Raw genomic sequence first — 20,080 nt, forward strand, 5'->3', positions numbered from 1 at the left:
TTTGATTCTAAACAATATATGTTCGTAATTAAATTTAAATGAAAGACTATTCTAGACTAGCAATATCGATTTCACTTTAAAAGCCCTAAATTCAAAACACACATGACACAGCTGACGTGTTCCAATTAACAAAACGACAAGAGACGAGAAACAGTCAAAAGCTTTTGCTGTTGAAAATTAAAAAAGACTTTAGGTCTCTGAAAATGAATAGGTTATAAGTAATATTAATGTATAAAGAGGATAATTCTTTATATTTTTGGTGTTGTTACATTTTTTATGTAAAAATATATATATTTATGTATAATTCGTAAGCATAGTTTAAGCCGGTGTGCAGATTTAAAATAAACATTATGACTAAATCTGTACATTGTTAGTTTTTGATGATGAATTAGATAATCTTGTCAGAAGTATGTTTATTATTTTAATAAAAAATGTTTTACACTCTCTATTTCTAGCCATAGTAAATTTTACTTTTGGTTAAGCTTGATAATAATATTTACATGCAAAATGCGGAGAAGAAGAATGGAAATCAAAAGCATAACCCGTCGTGTTTATTATTATTTTTTCCTTATAATACAATATAAACATAAAAAAAGTATGTGTAAGCAACATCATAAATTTATATGTTGGGAGCCGCAAATAAGGTAAAGGTAGATAAGGGAAAAAGTTTCCCAGCCCTTGATTACTCGTGCCGAAAACTGAACTACAAGGAAACTGTTGGATGACAGCTGTATATTTAAATACTCTCATCATAATAATATTCTTTATTTTTTCAGCTTCACGCTGTATCCCGCATGTAGCAGAGAAGCAATAGGGAGCCTAGTATTAAGACACTCCTCTCCCCACTTACCACCCAGTTCTGGATGCACCAGTGGCGTAGCTAGGGTATTTGCTGCCCGGTGCGGTTTAGGGGACTTGATGCCCTTTAAAATGGTATAAGGTCGTGATCGTCGACTTTGATGAGTTCTAAAAAAAAACAAAACAACGTGATCGTCGACGTTGATGCCCCTTTCCTTTTCATGAGTTCTAAAATAAAAAACAAACTTTGCTGCCCCTTTCCTTTTGATGCCCAGTCCGGCTTAGGGGACTTGATGCCCTTTAAAATGGTCTGAGGTCTAAAAACAAAGAAAAAACAGAGTGATCGTCGACTTCGATGCCCCTTTTCCTTTTGATGCCCGGTGCGACCGCACCGCTCGCAATCCCCTAGCTACGCCACTGTGATGCACTGCATGTCAATTGGCGCAATTCGCTCGACGCGACGGTGCACTTTGCCTTGAACGCCTTGAAAAAATATTAACTTTTACGACACCTGTGGTTAAAAAGCAATTTGTTTTTCCCAGCAGTCAACAAACGAAGCAGCCAGTAACTTGTTCAGCAAATAAAATTACGCGGGCGTTTTAAATTGAACAGTTTGTTAGTCGCTTCGCTTCGTGATTTTGGTGTTAACGAAACAATATCAATTCAGCTTGTACACGTATAGTTTGAAACAGATAAATAAAATGATAAAAAATGTAGCCTATTACCATTTTTTAAATAATAGTAAAGAAATTGACACGAGACTATTCGACGGGCCCTGGGTAGAGTATTGAAAGTAAGAATTGCAAATTTCTTTTATTGCTGATTAAACACTAAAAAGAGTTATTTTTCGATTATATTAAGGTTAGAAAATAACTTATTTTTAAAATTAATGAAAAACATTAGATCAAAAGAGCGAAAAACACATTTACGATTTTTTATTATCTAGAGACCATAGTATTTATTAATGTTTTTCAATCAAAATAATTGAATCTATTATAAATGTAGACTATAATATATAAAAGCTTATATAACAATGCCATATTATGGGAAATTACTTCCAAAGTTGAAAGTGTAACCCAATATTGAGAGCCATTACCTAAATGTAGTTACATAAGCGACCCCTTAATAGGGGGCAATTGTCCCATATATGGTTGGAAATACTTAGCTATTGCTATGCTATTGTCAGTGCCTTTACTAACTTACAGGGAAAAGAACCTTAAAAGAAATTGCTATGTGTATTTTTTTTTGTTTTCGGTTGAACATCCCAACACATTACTTTTATGTGATGGAACCGTCGTGGTGCAGTGGAAATGCGATGGTTGTGAGTTCGATTCCCATTGAGGAAACTGCATTATTTTTTATGAATATTATTATTTGGTCTTGGTCACTCTGGTTACAAGGCAAAGCGTTACGTTCCGCCACTTAATACGCAATGCCTTTAAAAAAAGTGGGAAGTGGAGAACTACTAGGTTCCCTTCTACATATCCTAATATATGCAGGATACCGCAGAAGGCTTAAAAAAAATTAAAATGTATTTTTTTATAAAAAACTGAAACGAATTAGATAAAATGTCTACAGATCATATATAAAATCTATTCATATTTTCCCCTAAATACAGGAAAGAAAAAAAAGTTTTATATATGCCAAATAAACTAAATAATAAAGCAGTAAAAGTAATTATAATCTAAATAATAATAGGTACAAGCCGCTAGGTACTAGTCAACCCACTACCCTCTCAAATCATCTAGGGCATTCATTTGATTAAAATCAAATTATAAGGCGATGCATATTAGCGGTTGATAGTAGAAAATAGAAAATCGACGCATTACTCAATACAGATAAAACCAATTGAGATATATTAGCATTTTTAAATTAAACTCTTTAACCTGATTATTAGCGTATGTTTAAATATACTTGTCTTAGTAGTTTGTGGTCAAAAGCGGGCAATGTATGTATATTAGCACTAGTTAAAATTATATTCAAATCTTAATTGCAAACAGTAATTCAGTTGTTGTAAATATTAGGTTAGTCTTTATCGTCGTAATAAGTCTCCAGGTTTTATATGAATTAACAACCTAGTTTACTAATACAGTACTGCAATATTTAGTGCACGTTTGATCTAGCCTGTAAACACAACCGCTCGTTAATTAATATTACCTAGCTAATTTAACTTTACAGCTTCGCTCCAGTATTGGTAATACGTTAATAGAAATTCACGAAATAATTAATGAACTAATAAGATATTATACAAAATCCAATTTGATTTAAAATTGTAAAATTTTGTTACAAACCCTTACAATAGGATATTGTTATATATCAGGTTTAACCAGAAATTTGTTTTTGCTGCTGTCTTTGGTTTTTTTAACTTTTTTGAAAAGTATAGTTTTTTGTTTTACTAACTCCTTAATTACTCTATATACTATATGAGTTAGTAGTCCATTAACTGTACAAAATTAATGAAATAATTTTTATTTATTTATCTTAACCAAAGATTACCCTTCCTCTGTATTCTTTCCAATAATAAATCATTTCTAGGATTTTCACTTTGCTTACAATATTCGCGTTATTTTAGAGAGACAGCTAGATTTATGAGTTCTGTAACACGGCCAACACTAACTGGAAGAAACGTCTCATAAATTTGAGTTTGTACGTAAACCTCTTTTTAGTACGGTGTTAAGATATCTATTATTCAGTCCAAATTGGTGGTAAATAAAGGTAAATTAAATTACTTTTGAATAATACTTGGCCAACAAGATAGTTGCCATGTTATTACTTATTAAATAGCTAATATCACGACGAGGTTACTCACTCTCGAGCACCTGGAGATTGCCTGGACCCTTGTCCCTACACTAAATTCATGCTGTTGTTAATATTTTTGTTCAGCTTCACGCTGTACCCCGCATGTGCCAGGGTAGGCAGAAAGAGAAGAGAAAAGAAGACTCTCCGCTCACTCTTTTCCGCCGAATTCTGGAGGCATTGTGTGTTGTATGGTGTAACTGAACGCCCTTCTTTGTCTCTACAACAGAGCAAAGAAATAAAAATATTAAATATTTAATTTCCTTGTGTGGGGATAGAACCGACAACATGTCGCATTTATAATCACACGCCTGCCCTCTTATATTTTTTTAATAATTTATATTAAAAAATGAAAAAATACCCTTCCTTACAGAAGTGTCAGGCTGACAGGTAAATGGTACTACATCACTAAAGGGTTATTTCTAATTTTAAAATGCGTTGTTATACTCGGTATTTAATAAAACAAATTTAATTAACAAAGAAGTCGTGATAATCTGGCAAATACTTTTATTCACTCCCCTTTCCAATTATAGTCCTGTAGGGTGGATGGCGACTATATTTTTTTACAATTTCCCGTGGGGTAGGCAGAAACAACGTAGTGTTAAGACACTTCATGTCCCACTTTCCACCAAGCCTCCAATTCTGTGTTGATTGGCAGAACTCAACGCCGCGCTGTCGCGATTGTAATAGTTTTTGAGAATAAAATAAAACAAGTTATGTTTAATATATTTTCATTTAATCTAATAGACTTTTTATTAAATTAACACATACTTTAAACAACAGCTCTTTGACTAGAATAACAATTCATTATAATATTAATAATTTCACAATTAAGTAAAACGATGACACTCATTATCTTCCATAACTCATATTATACATCCATTTTATATCTATTACACTCTAAAATTAAAATTATTTTATAAATTTTATATTTAATAAAAACATCGGAAAGTGCCAGCAGCACTAAACAGCAATAATAACATTTTTTTATATTTGTTTTAGACTTAAGTAGTATTTGCATTTTTTCTTTGAAAAATTATACAATATATTTTTATTTACATTAATTATAAAGACATACTCGTAGGTGTCGTATGTGGTATCGGAACACATAATAAGTATTTAGTACACAATTATTATTATCATTCATAGATTAGCTACCTTTAACGACATACAGAAAATCATTATTAATATATAAAATTATTTATGTAATATATTTGTATGTATATAAAATTATTCTGGTATTAATTGAGTGGTAGACTACGCACAGACAACAAACCTATTGGACTTAGAAAATTGAAATTTGGCATGTATGTAGGCTTTAAACTCTAAAGTTTAGAGGGTGGGATTACGAAAATATTCCATGAAATTCTTACGGGAAGGGTAAATGGCGATGACTAGTTTTATAAAATTCAAAAATCATTTCGAGATCGCTTACTTTCATATTAATTTTATATATTTTACTAAATACACTATAAGTTTTGGCGCTAACTATATCTAAGAAAATTTATACAATAACTTACCTACATTTTGGTTTACTAAAAGGAATTATTTTCAAGAATAGTTGTTACGTGTGTCGAAAAATAACAATAAAAATTATATGATAATAAATTAAACAGTTTCGTTTCTTTAATAGTAAAAGTCAACATATATTTTTATAATTTTACATTTTTATAAATTACTAAGAAAAAATATTTATATTGTCTATAGCGAGATACATAACACAAGGTTTTACACCCACATGCAAGAGAAACAAAGAAAAATATCGCGAATTTTCTTTTTTCTTGAGGTTTCGGATATTAAATCTCATATGCCAAGTAATTTTTGTGAATACATTGCTTAACACAAAAATATACGCAGTCTACTTTTAGAAGCTTAGCGCCTAAAAGCTCACCTTAAGCTCTGGCATAAGCCATAAAATTTCTCCAACACAAAAAATACCTCATTTCATAACCCAATGTTTTACTAATATAAATTCTATTGGTGATATGTGGATATCTGTACTTTTTTTTAATTTCAAAGTACGCAATATATAAATTTTCAAGTATTTTTTTCGTTAGCGCCTTATACAAACAATTTCTCTAAAACTTAACTCTATTACTAACTATAAATAATCTCCATAGCTTATGTGGAATGTAATTACTTCGGTTCAATAAACACGCTAATGGCCTCTAGTGTTTTCTGTTTCGTTCAATATTAGTCCACTGAAAATTTATTCTCTTGGAAGATCCAAATAAATAATTATTTATAAATGTAGTTCTGAAACCCGTCTTGTAAATTGAAACTATTATCTAAATTATTAAATACTTGTGTGTACTTACATTATTTTATAATTCCCCTACTTAAGCTTTACTCACTACAAAATTTAGGCGTAGAATCCAAAATTTGGACGGCGGCAATGTCTAAAAGCGTTGCATCTTGTAATCCTTCTAACATAGTATGTTGCTATAGTCTTGTAACATGACTAGGAAACAGTTAAAAAAATTAAACAGGTTTACGCCCCATTCTTATAGAAATCCATACGAAAATAAATAACAAAATAATATATATAATATCCAACAATTTCAATTTTTTTTGCCTATACCTACGGAATATTACAGAAAGTTTCTAGAAGTACGCACTAAAGTAATACTTCGGTATGTAAAGCTAACGATATGGAGGAACCCTGTAGGAAAAATCATTTACATCTACCATAAGTAGTAAATAGATATAGGAAACAACATTTGGTCGCATCTTGGTCGGAAAGGTCGAGTATCAACAGCAAGCTTGAAAATAAGGATATATCAGCTAAACTCGACTGAACCGCGCGCACATTTATTGTCTGTTACACATTACATTACATTTTAATATTTTAAAAGAATTTATATAGCTACAAAAAATGTTTTATAAAATTTCATTTTTGATAGCATGAGCACGCTGAGGCCATGAAAGGAGAAGCTGCTCGTCTGCAGCGTTATTTATAATAATGCTTTCAGAGAGTGCGGGAGAACAGGACATTGTACCTAAAAGGGCACCACTTGATCGGGAATGTTGTCTGCAAAGCGGACGACGAGAAGGCGATTCACTTTCGTCAGACATGGCCCGAGTGACCGTAATACGAGGTGATTGTCGACGTCTGCGCTCTCTCATCATTCCTTCTTCTAAGCCTAGAGCACGACCCAGTACTACGTGTGGGGGTGCCCTTATTAAAGGAATAGCACTAACCCGAGGCTTCGTTGATTCATCCACAGGTGTCTCTTGCAACATATTGCAAGATGCTGCACGCTGCGCTGGTCTTTCTGACCCCCTCGAACCCATCGCAGCTGCATCAGATAGGCGCCGAGTCGTCGGTGGCCTTATACAACCTGAACCGGCAGATAACGAAGGTCTTCTTGATCCGCAAGCGCTTGGTGTTCTGGCTTGTATTTCCTGGGTCACTTCACTTTTTGTCATTCTTTTCCTTCGGTAATTCCGCAAGGCATCTCTTAAAGCTCTGCTCCTAATACCATATAAAATACCATTAACTGGTGGAGCGGCTGCTAGCAATGCAGCTGACAAAGCCGCGAGTGGTTGCGGCGGCACAGATACAGCAGGCCAAATTAACACGCAGTAATAAGGGAAGTAAAGAATTGCTAAAGATCCTAAAGGTTGTAGCACTGCTGACAACGCCCGTCTGCGGGGAGGTGGTGGAGGAGAGAATGGATTACGCTGGTGAGTTACAGTGACTTGTGCTGACAATGTGACTTCGTATATCGCAGCTGCTATTCTGTGTCGGTGATATCGCGCGATCCGAAGTATTTTTAGGCTGCAAAGAAGCACGAGCGCGGTGGGTAACAACAGAGTTATCAACGCATATATTATACAGAATCCCAAAGCAGCAGGCCCAGCGCTGCAGTCTGGTGCGCAGCTGCCAAGGCCAATATTGTAGGCGAGTGGTGGCTGACCTGCCGCTAGTGGTGACAATAGAGCTGCAAGTGCAATCCAACCGCTAGCAACGCAGATTATCACCTAAAACAATAATTAATATTATTTATCATTATATCATCTTCATATAATCAGGATTTACGAGGGAAACCCGCTGTTACCATGTATGCGTATCTAGGTAAATATCAAATAACTTTACTTTTTCTTTTTAATATCAAATTGTTTGCGTCCAAAATCAAATAAATTGCCAATATATTAAAATTACGATTTATTAAGTGTAAACAGTATAGATAATTATACTAAAATAATCAACTAATGATAGTAAATAATTATTGCTATAGCTCAAGCGGACGAAGCCGCGCGGGGGCGGTTAGGTGAATAATAAACGAAGTCAAAGTTCAAACAAAATTACTCTACCACCTACGTGCTCTGTATAATATTTGAATTTAATTATTAATATCAATAACATTGTGCTCCCTCTGCCTACTTCGCAACATGCAGGATACCGCGTGAGTAAAGCTGAATAAAAATTGTCTAAAACTTAAGTTATACTAATAAATAGACAACCTTTTTAGCCGAAACAATAGCAGCATAATGCAATGGCGCAGCTATAGCGGCTGCGCGATCAGCGTGCAGCCCGCAAACAGTCCACAGTTGTAAAGGATGTAAGGCATGTAGCAGGGCTCCGCAAGCACACGTCCCGCCACCCCCGCAAAGTGCCGCACCGCTGGCCAAGGCTCCCACTGCTCCTAGGTGCACAAGCAACACTGAAGATGCTGATGCCGGCTGTGAACAAACACTTTTATATACTACCGTTTGCATATATTTCCTTCGTGTCCCTTAGATAGCCCATAGCATCGGTGAAACCGAGAACGATTAATTAGTCAATATTGAACTTTGCTCTAATTTATTGGCTCGAATGGATTATATTTTTCATTAAGTAATAAAGTTTTGTTTTTAATTATAAATTATACTAAATTACTCTTTTACACAACAACAAACACAAGACAAAATTTAATTTTTATGTGACTTTTTACTGCTGTACAAATTAATGAAAAGTAACTGTATAGTTAATGAATTATCTTATACAAGTACATAAAGTGAGGAACGGGAACAGAGTGTCTCAACACTAGGTTCCCAGGTTCCCGCTGCCCTGTTATGCACGGGAAATTAAATCTAATTTACATTGAATTCACCTCCACTTACTTAATTTAATTCTATATACAAAGAGCATACAAATCAACAACAATGCTATTTCCATAGTACCTACACGCTTCACATTTGTTTGTGAGAATTCACGTGCAATTTTCACCGCGTTGGTACTCGTAGATAATATTTGTATTTGTCGAGTGTATCCCAATTAATGTCATAAATGCGATATCAATGTTCAAAAGCTTGTTGATTATTATATGAGATCGCTTTTGAATTATTATCACCAACATTATCGTTTTCACACACAGATATAGGACTCGTTATGACAATATTTGAAATTATTTGTGATTGTGAAGCCGTCATGGACAGGTGTGTCACAGTAAACGGGACGGTTCTGGGTTCGATTCCCATTCGGAGGAATGAATATAATATTTTCATTACCTCGCTCTGGTAACAAGGTAATCTCAAACTCGACGGAAAATGGAGAGCTGAAGTTCTTAACACTAGGTTCCCTCTGGCTATCGTACTATATATCATTTTCACACACAGCTATATACACCTACATTCGTTGTAATAACATTATAAAATTGTAAACAAGACGAAGAATGAACATCTCATCAAACAAAATAGTAATTTTTCTCAATCCATGTACCTTTACATTTTTTTTTTTTTTTTTTTTTATTGAAGATGGGTAAGCATTTGTCCGCTATCTCACCTATTATTTAGTTAGGTTCAAAATAATTAAACCTTTTCTATCCTAGTCACGTAGAATGAAAATAGTGTAGTGCTCCAACAATCGAATTATCGAAAGCTCTATAAAAGATTGTGGATGAAATCTGCAAGTACATTTGTACTGGACGTGCAACAAATATTTTAAATCAATTACTTATCCTATATCTTATAAAACAAAATCGCTTTTCGTGTCTGTCTGTTGTTTCTAACTCTTCTTCTTCTAAACCACCCAACGGATTTTGATGCAGTCTTCACCATTAAGTCGAGTGTTTTTCGTAGAAGGTTTATATATAGTTTATTATTTGTACATTCTTATTTAAATTAACATAAATACGATAAATGTGTATAAAGTCTTACCCGTTGAGACACTTTCGCGCATGCGCTGCTTTAATGGTAAGTACTACTTGAAAAAAATGTACTGGAGTATTGTTCCTCTTAATAAGATCTACAAAAAAGTCCGCGATGGCATATTTGTATCTTTTAAGAATAACGTGTAGTGATCATTTTTCTGTCTGAAAATAATAATTTCAATATATTTTTTATTGTGAGGGATATTTTTCCATAATGGTATTAATCCTTATCCTTTAAAATACTTTATTAATTTTCTACGTTAAACGAAGATAAAATTTGCTTTTTACAATATTTCGAAATTGCGAATAGTTTTACAGAAAAACGCATTTAATTGTTGACACATCCCGCCGTTGACACATCAGCTGTATGTTACTCAAGTTTCACTTATCCCTTACTCTCAGCATATAAATAAGTACATTAGTTACGTTGGCCATTTAATGTAGACCAAAACTGTCTTTTACTGTTTTTCATTTTAATAAGTACTTTAGAAGTTGTTACAATATCAAAAAAATCCTTGCTGCGAAACGGCTCGCCACTCGCCATGCGTCCGCCGTGCCCGCTTGCCTTAAACGCATCGGTGGTTCAGTGGTAGAATGCTCGCCTGCCACGCGGGCGGCCCGGGTTCGATTCCCGGCTCATGCATTCTATTTAATTTTCCTCACAGGCAGCCACGTCGTGCTTGCTTTTCCTCAGGGACAGAATAACCCCTTCAGCATTAACCACAAGCTCGAAAAAAAAACCCGCCTGTCTCTATAGCAACGAAGATTTAGTTAGATGCGTTTGCACGTATTGGATAATTGGAGTTGAATGTATTATTTAAGCGCGATATATTTGGTTTCATATTTTTTGTAGTAGTTATTAGTAGGTAGGTTTTTGTTTATAATTTCTTCCGTTTAAAAATAGTCATTTAACTATCTAAAAATAGTCATTTAAATATATTTTAATAAGTACTTGAAAAGATTAGTAGCACAGATTTAAAATCACGGTACCTACTAAAAAATCCTTGCTGTGTAAAACAATTGGAAAATTCTTATTGAAACTTCAAAAATGCGGGTTGCATTAGGGTTTAATTAATTTTCACATTATCTTAAGTGCTTTGCAAACATACATTACATGAATAATCCAGTAGTTAAAGCGGGCGAAGCCGCAAGAGGGTCGCTAGTCTATATATATAAAATCGAAAGGTCACTCACTCATCACGAAATCTCAGAAACTACAAGTAATAGAAATCTCAAATTTTGCATAGGAGTTATTTATAGGACGTAGGTGCTCGCTAAGACGGGAATTTGCAATATTCGACTTCTAAGGGGTTTTTTTGGGGTTGATAGTTTGCATGTAACTTCGTTACTACAAATGCTAGGAGTCTCAAATTTTGCATGGACGTCACTTATAGCACGTAGGTATTCATGGAAATAGAAAATAATAATAACGTAGTTCACGCTGGCGAAGCCGCGGGCGGGCCGCTAGTGTTGTAATACAAAAAAGACTAAGATAAATTATTATATATTTTTTAATAGAAATACTCAAAAAAAGAAAAAGTATGAATCTAAAACATTCAAAAAATCCTTATAAATTATTCACATGTTAAATATGTTTAAATAGTAAAGTTTTTGAATCATTGCCATTTCCTTGAGTGGGAATCGAACCCACAACCTGTTGCATTCACGCGTCACACGCTTGTGCCCTTAGCTACGACTGGCCTCATATGGATGTGGCCTCTGTAATATGTATCATAAATACAAATTAACTGTATATAACTAATTAGACGTTTGTGTCATAGTTATAATATAATGCCATATTAAAAAGTTTCTTCATTAATTTCAAGAAACAATGTCAAATACCATATGTTAACTTGAACAGACCCGCAGTAACTTTTGAAATTCAAGAATATTTTACAATGTAAAACTTCGTCTATAAAGCTTTATGCTCCGTGTCTTGGAAAGCCTAAACATTTAAATAGAAATTTCTGTGTAATTTCAAATTAATTCAATTTTATTATGAAAAAAATTATTACTCAAATAACCGCGGCCGTAAAACGAGATATATTTGCCTGAGGGCGAAACTTAACGCCGCGCTCAATCTTTACTAAAGCGGCATTTTCTAATTTTCTAATCTTCTGGCCTAGATGCAGCTTTGGCCTAAGAGCTTTGCAACGAAAAAAGTTCAAAAGATGGATAAAAGATATACCCCTAAAACATAAATAGTGATTTCAATGTTGTTATTTTATACAATTTTTTCAAATTTTCTCTGTATCCATATTCTATTATATAATACCTATAAGGAATGATTGTTTTAATTTTTTTGTTAGCTTCGTATACCATTCATAGCAGGGAACTTAGTGTTAAGACACTCCGTTCTCCATTTACCGTCGAATTCAACGCCGCTTTACCTCGACACTAGAGCGAAGAAATGAAAATATTAAATATTTCATTCATTGATTGGGAATCGAATCCACAAACTGCTGCATTCACAGTCACACGCCGATGCCTCTGCACGACTGGGCGCAATGAATTGTAAGCTCTGTCTAAATTACACTATAATACATAGTTACGGGTCACGTGGTGTCAGTGAAACAAGATTAGTCGCCGCTAAGTGATATAATGAGTTAATTTCCAATGTGCTGATGAGCGTGCCACGGTGCTGAGCAATCGGTCACGGACGTGCCGGATTGATTGCAGTAGTTAAGCCGTGTCAGCTTTCACGTGATCCAACCAATGTTATTTTTATGTGGTGGTTGGTGGTTTTATACTTAAAAAAAGATATGGCCGTTTATAACGCAAAACGCATATTCCGACGCTATGAAGGGAATCAAATTTATAGGGTACTTCCGGTTGACCTAGAATTGTGAAATCTAGCAGCACTAGTTCAGGAAAAAATCTGATAACTATATATTTGTGGTTTAATCCTAAAAAATAATAGCCTTAAAAGAGGGGCAAAATTTGATATAAAAGCCGATAGTTTAAGTGAGGTATCAGAAGAAAGGGCGTTGGCTAAGCTATGCTTGAATTTCAGAAAAGGCTCGAGACTTCCAATTTTTGTACGGAACCCTCCGTGGGGAGGCCTGACTCGCACTTGTCCGGTTTTTTAATGAAATGAAGCCTGTTAACATAATATCGTTAATTGAAAGAACACCTTGAGAGATAGGATATTTATCAATTTTACATGTCCAAGTAACTTTATTGATAATGTTGAACTTTAAACAATAATCTCCACAGATTATTAAAAAAAATATATGCAAATTTTAATTCATCAACTGGAAAATGTTTAATTAAACATTCTTTATATTGTCAATAAATCTACGTAGTTTTAACAAGCAATATAATGCTGAATACAAATATTTTTACCCTGTTAAATTGGCTGCAAGTGCTAGTTTTAAGCTCACAGAACACCAAAATATGTAGGGCAACGCTATATTCACTTGTAAATTCAGTACGTATAGATAAAGAGGCTGTATGCTGGATCAATAGAGTCCGCTGTAGACTTTAATTTTTAGTATGACAATAAAAATGTTTGAACTGTCAAAGAATATAATAAAATTACATAAGTTATACTAAATATACCGTGTAAATGTACATATAGATAATAATATTTTCTAATCATGACCGTTATTCTGATATCTTTAAGGGAACTGGGGTCATAGTAAATGATCTAGTTTCTAACATAATATACTAAATGTAAATGTAAGTAACCTATGTAAAATAATTATCATCACATTATGTAAAGTAATATCATAATTTCAGTTTATTCAAAAGAAAATTCTAGCTATTTAAAGCCAAAAATTTTGAAACATTGTTTTTTAAAGTAAACTTTCAATATATTTATGAACAAAAATCTAATATTACTGAGAAAACCAAGATATTAATGAATTTTTACGTCAATCTCTTCTCGTTACGATTTAGTTATATAGGCCAAATATTAGTATGTAAATTGGTCCCTAGTGAAATCTAATCCGATCTGGATGATAGCCGCACAAATTATGCCTGCGCTATGCACTAAGAGGCCGGCCGTAATTCTCAATTAAAATTGATATGTTGTGTGCTGACCACAAGAAAATCTAAATTAAATCAGCTTCACGCTGTATCCCGCACACAGCAGGGTAGGCAAAAGGAACCTAGGTTAACACTAGTGTTAAGACACTCCGTTCCTCACTTTCTGCCGAATATGACCATAATAGGTCTAATATTATTATACTAGCGGACGCGCGCAGCTTCGCTTGCGTATTTAAGGATGAATTCTAATAACCCATGAAACATGTGTTCAATGAAATATTTTTAAGAGTCTAAATTTCAAATATTATAAAAATCGGTGGCGATTTAAAGATTTTTCCATACAAACTTTCAACCCCTTATTTGCACCCTTATGGGGTGAATTCTAGAAAACCATGAAACATGTATTTAATTATATATACGTTTAAGAGTCTGAATTACAAATTTTATAAAAATTGGTGACGATTTAAAAAAAAACCTATACACACTTTCAACCCTTTATTTGCACCCTTAGGGGGAGAATTCTTGAAAACGATGAAACACGTGTTCAATTAAATACTTTTAAAAATCTAAATTTCAAATTTTATAAAAATCGGTGCCGATTTAAATTTTTTTCCATACAAACTTTGAACCCGATTACGAAAGTAAACTTTTGTGCAAATTCCACGTTTCTACGCACAGCGGTTACGGCTGTGCGTGCGTCTTACCTCAGTCAGTGAGGACAAGTCCTTTTATATATATAGATTAATAGATAAATTACCGTTTTTACAATTCTATAATTTTCACAAAGTGACTGTATCCCACATATAGGACAGACACAAAGAAAATAGTGACAAGACACTCCATTCACACCTTTTGGTCGAATAGGAAACACTGCGTGTTGAGTGGTGAAACTGAATTAAAAAAACTGTGGCATCGTTAGCGGAACAACCTGAAAATTATATAATCCCACTCGGGAGAATGTAATAATTAATATTTTCATCGCTTTGGTATTAAGGCAGAGCGCAGGGTTGAGTCCCGTTCTCAACACGCAATTCCTGGAGAATCCAGCGAAAAAGCACTTCTATGCCTCCTTTAATGGGAACGGAATGAAGAATACTAGGTTCCCAGGTTACCCTGGTAACTAAAAACCGTGAAGCTACTTAAAAATCCCTGTTCTATATTACCAAGTTAAATCAACATCTCTCAATCAAGTAATGAATGAATATAATGAATGAATGAATGATATATAATGTATATTAGTTCATTTGCGAAACACTTTAGAGTAATCAAGTTTAATTAATTTCCAGTTCAATGGTGATTAATGAAATTCTGCAGTAATACGTCATGTGCTGCATATTCACGTGTTGCGGTTGGATGATAGATCTCATTCAGAGGTGAGCTCTCACACTGTATCCCGCACACATCAGAGAAGGCAGAGGGAACCTAGTGTTAATACTCTCTGTTCCTCATTTTCCCCAGAATTCGGGAGGCATTGTTTGTTAGTGGTGGAACTCATCGCCGTGCTTTGTTTCTTTGCCAGAGTCAAGAAATGATGTTAAACGAGAATAACATAGAATAAAAAAAAAAATTATTTTTTTTTTCGGATGGGAATCACACTTTGGGCCTCTGCATTATTTTTATAATTTTCAGTTTTATTTTTATATGTTATTTTACTGAAATGAAAGCTTCTATAGGTGCTTTAGTTGATTTTACGCGAGGGAGAAATTTATGGGTTTCGCGTCAGCAGCATGGTAGGTACTTATATATGTATCTTGAGGTATCATCCTCGCGCCGTGTATCATCTCGAGCTTAATTTATTATAAGGAATAAATTACATCCGAATTCTTTATTGTTCTTGTTCCTTTAAATAGTCTTTTATAATAATAATCTTATTGACTATTTATTAAAAGATTAGGGGCGCAGGGGCACAAACTTGTGACTGTAAACGTAAGTAGTTCGGGTTCGATTCGCACCCGAGGAAATAAAATATTTAATATTTTCATTTCTTCGATCTGGTGTCGAGGCAAAGCGCAGCGTTGAGTACCGCATGACAACATGTAATACCTCCAGAATGTTATGTTATTTTATTTGTATTGAATAAAATCCGACCGGTCGATGAAAATGAAATGAAACAAATTATTGTTGTCGTTAATGGTAATTTCTTGTCTAAAAATAAAATTCCTATAGAAAAAAAGTGTCAATCAATTGATAACAATGTTTAAAATCCTTCAACGATTTCCTCTGTTCGTTATTTCGTTTATTTCTTCTCCCCGTTCAATCTTCCCGACGCAATCGTACAGCTTAATTCGAGCTGATTCTTAAGCAAATTGAGAGCCAAACAGGTTGGAAAAAATATATAATTATATTTTTTAAAGTAAGTTTAAAATGCTTTTATTGATATCAATAGTAAAAACGTGGATTACTAATATTTTAGAAAACGTCTAATTTTCTTAATTTACGCCACAACGGCCTTTTAACACACACTGTTCCCATTTTTAAAAACATTTTTATCCTTTCAGATTATGGACGTTTACCATGTCTTGCTGCATCAGCTCGGCGGTCTGCTGTTCCCTCTTCACCGCCTCCATGTCTGGCGTGGCACTTGGCTATAACTATTCATTAGCTGAATACATTGAATTGAAAGGTTAGTTTTTATACCTCACAAGTTATTTTCACTTAGCCATATGTTTCCATTCTTATTAGATTCACTATAAAACCTACCTTCAGTTGACGGAACGCAGATATTACAAAGACCAACTAACATATAATCTTAGAGACACTTTGGGCGACTTACCTATCTTTTATCAATTATCAAAATCAAGAAATAGCGCTCAAAATCTTTAATCTTTTGGTAGTATGTATTTTCTTGAAATTGAACCTACAATACAATAACAATTTTAGTTACATTTACTATAAAATAGATTATTATATATATTTTAGAAACAAATGTGTCTGTGTATTTGAAACGTGGTATATTTGATGATGAAATTGCCGACGATATGGAATGGCGGCGTCGGGGTCATCAACCTGTTGCTGGCCATATTGGAGAAAATAATCGTAAGTGCCATTCCTAACTTATTATATTCATACAATATTTCTCGTTTAACATTATTTTGGGTTCTATTAGCTACGAAAAATAACATGTATAATATATCCTACGAAGAGAACGCATCTCCACGGCATTCATCTTTCTTTCATTTTTCTTAATGACATCCAAATCTCTTTCATACATCACATCTAATAATTCATTCATCTTTTCTTGCATCCCTCCTCTTACAATCCACGTAGCTAGTTGTAGCTCTGTCCTTCACCTCCCGCCGTTCCGGACATGGTGTGTTGGGTGGCGGTCCCCAACGCCGCATTCGTCGCCACTTGACATACCAGCGGAGATGCACTGGTGCGCGTCGCCTTGAGGGGGACGCCCTATCAGTGCACTCTCTCGAGGTGCACGTGGCGGATGGAACGTTGCAGCCCTCGTTTGCAAGCAAGCCTTCTTGGACCCCCAAATCAATATTCTTAGGAGAATTTATGCCCGATAATACTATATTATTGTTACATTAATTATATGTATTATTTACATTGTAGTAGATACCTGTACACTATTTTGTGCATTTGGCTTACATCCAAGCAAAATATTTGAATTGCAATTTACATAGTGACTGTCACACCTATTACAGTTCTAACGGGCTCTGACGATGTAACAACACCGGTGAAGTCAGGGCGTCGGCTTGATGACTCAATATATGAGTCTAATGACAGAAATAACTTTGAAGGATCCTTAATGAGGTTAACAGCTAAAGCTCCTTTTCCTTCGCCTATAACTACTAGTTCTGAAGTGCCAATACACGAGGTAATATACCATTTTCTCTAAACATATTATATTTCAATGGTTTCGTACCTGTCGTACCTATCATTATAATATATTGTGTATACTAATAAATAATATACCATATTAATATTGATCTTTGATAAAAATCTTGAAAATTAAAAAAAAAATATAGATAATAGGACAATATCCTCCGGGATCACTTGAACAACTCAAGGCTTTGCAAGGCGCTATTAACATGAGAAAAGCTGATGCCGTAGCACGTCGAATGTCAATGGAAAATCAAAAGGTAGAAAATACTGAAAAGTGTGCGTATTTACCTTATTTTACTTTATAATGCGTCCTATTCTGTATTTTTAGTTACAGCTACCAAACCAGAGTGCTGATTACCCAAGATCTGATCCTAATAGTAGACGCGCTATGAAATATGATATACCTCCATTCAAAGCACCTCCTACTCACAGTTCCCTTCGTCAAGCGGTACCGGGGAATAATATATATGAGCAATTGAGGCTGAATGTAAAATCTCGTCATGATGACTCAAATAGATTATCATACACGGACGATCTTATATTTCATACATATCCATCTCCTGTTACACCGCGAGCTGATCCTGTAAGACCAAGCAAGTCAAAAGTAATTTTTAATACCAGACCTTCCAGTGCTGCTACAAAAAGACCTTTTACACCATCAAGAACAGTTGAGGCTAATCTACCTAAATCTATAGACGAGGAAATGGATTCGTTTAAAGAAAAACTTATGGACGATAAATTAGAGGAACCAGGGTAAGCTGGTTATAAATATTGTATTAAATACACTATTTTTTTTAATTTAATACTTAATATTTTTTTTTCATAAATGTTTTAGATATAATGGAGATGAATTTTTAAAGAAAATTAAAACACGTATTAAGAAGCCACAAGACGATTACGAAGATATCAGAGGTATACCAATACGCAAAAAAAGACACAATAATCTTTTGAGTGCGTTAAAGGCTATTAATGGAGAAAATGAAAAAATTACGACATTGAAAGATATTGTGAGTATCTTCAAAGTAACAGCTCCTTCTACTTTTGATACCTCTGAAGTATATAGCAGCAAAAAAGATGGGAAGAATTTTTTAACAACATCAGATGTGCTCACTAAATTGTTGTCTTCGCAATGATCACCTCATTTAAATGTATTTTGTTCTTTTTTTTTCAGTTTTGTTTTGTCCAAATGTTTAATAAATTATTTAGAATATTGTGCCTTAACTTTACTGATTTTTAACTAAAATGATATATTTTAGTGATTTTTGTCTTCAATAAACAATCAAAAGTAAATAAGATGTTACTTGCTTAATTTTTTGAACGCCAAATGGTCCTGCTAATAATGAAGATAGGAAACAATGAAGATGATCCATAGGATTAGTTATATCTAAATAACAAATTTTCTTCAATTGTCTTTAATAGTCTTTTGAGGCCATGGGCACAAGGATGTGACTATAAACGCGACAGTTGTGGGTTCAATTCCCACTTGGGGAATAAATCAGTATTTATCAATATTTTTATTTCTTCCCTCTGACACCAAGGCAAAGCGCAGCGTTGAGTTTCGCCACTCAAAACGCAATGACTCAAAAATTCAACGGAAAATGATGAACAGAGAATCCTAATTAAACCTGGGTTACTGAAAGGAAGCTGAAAATACATGTATTTTAGTTATAATTTCAGTTTTATCCATAACAGAAGCGCTGTCTTTGTATATCAAAGGTGTCTTTACCTTTATTATACACTCTGTAGCTTTAAACAAATAGAATTCAACGTCAAAGTGAGCTCGCCGAATTTATATTCAATGTGATTTTTGTTTATACTCTTTGTTCTAGACACCAAATAAACTATACAGTTCAAAGTTCAGCAACACGAATGCATAAAGTGTTAGGTGTGAAATTTATTTTATAAAAATACTATATCAAATATTTTTATTTGCGTGTTATATTTGTGATAATATGCATTATAAAAAAACAAACGTATGGCTGTACATGCGACGGTTGTGGGTTCGATTCTCACTCAGGATAATTAATTATTATTTGTTAATATTTTCACTTCTTAGCTCTACCAGAGCGCTACAAAGTAAAGCTCGGTGTTGAGATCAGCCACTCAACACAGAATGCCTTGAAAATTCGGCGGAAGTGGGGAACTCGGTCTTTTTCTCTACCCACCCACCCGACTTTTGTAAAAGTGCTTGCAAATGTCTAGTTAAATAATATTTTGAATTAATACCTACTCATTTAAATAGAGCATATGTTAATTTTTTTCTATATATCCAATTATTCTAAACCCTAGTTCACATTTTTTTTTTATGTATTTAAAAATGTGCACGCCAAAAATAAATAACCTCAAAAATCCAAATTATTACGCAACATTCAAGGACTTTGTCAGTTTTTAATGAAGCTTTTCCGACAATATATAATCCGTGTGTCAGTTCAGTAAGGGGATGAAATGACGCAATACATATACTCGTACAATATACATACGTGTGGATTGGAAGAGATATTGCCTATTGAAACGATCACAGGCGA

At 34.0% G+C, this 20,080-nt stretch overlaps 2 protein-coding genes across 2 annotated transcripts in view; one reads left to right on the forward strand and one right to left on the reverse strand.

Moving 5' to 3' along the window:
* Positions 1-4,382: 4,382 nt before the first annotated feature.
* LOC146534055 (uncharacterized) overlaps positions 4,383-20,080 on the reverse strand; it is a 56,003-nt gene continuing 40,305 nt past the window's right edge. Inside the window, exons 3-4 of the mRNA XM_085195097.1 lie at positions 8,062-8,280; positions 4,383-7,578 (exon numbers count right to left, since the gene is read on the reverse strand). Coding sequence (XP_085051223.1) covers positions 6,475-7,578; positions 8,062-8,280 — 1,323 coding nt within the window. The 3' untranslated portion in view covers positions 4,383-6,474. The remainder of the gene's footprint in view (positions 7,579-8,061; positions 8,281-20,080) is intronic.
* On the forward strand, positions 15,042-18,717 carry LOC146534056 (uncharacterized). Its single transcript, XM_085194874.1, has 7 exons — positions 15,042-15,091; positions 16,217-16,341; positions 16,638-16,754; positions 17,375-17,547; positions 17,699-17,833; positions 17,890-18,308; positions 18,391-18,717. Exons 1-7 carry the CDS (start codon positions 15,042-15,044, stop codon positions 18,686-18,688), a joined length of 1,317 nt encoding a protein of 438 aa, XP_085051000.1. The 3' UTR covers positions 18,689-18,717.

This window comes from Heliconius melpomene, chromosome 12, assembly GCF_056956725.1.
Source record: "Heliconius melpomene rosina isolate 202511_hmr_F chromosome 12, ASM5695672v1, whole genome shotgun sequence".
Classification (NCBI taxonomy): domain Eukaryota; kingdom Metazoa; phylum Arthropoda; class Insecta; order Lepidoptera; family Nymphalidae; genus Heliconius; species Heliconius melpomene.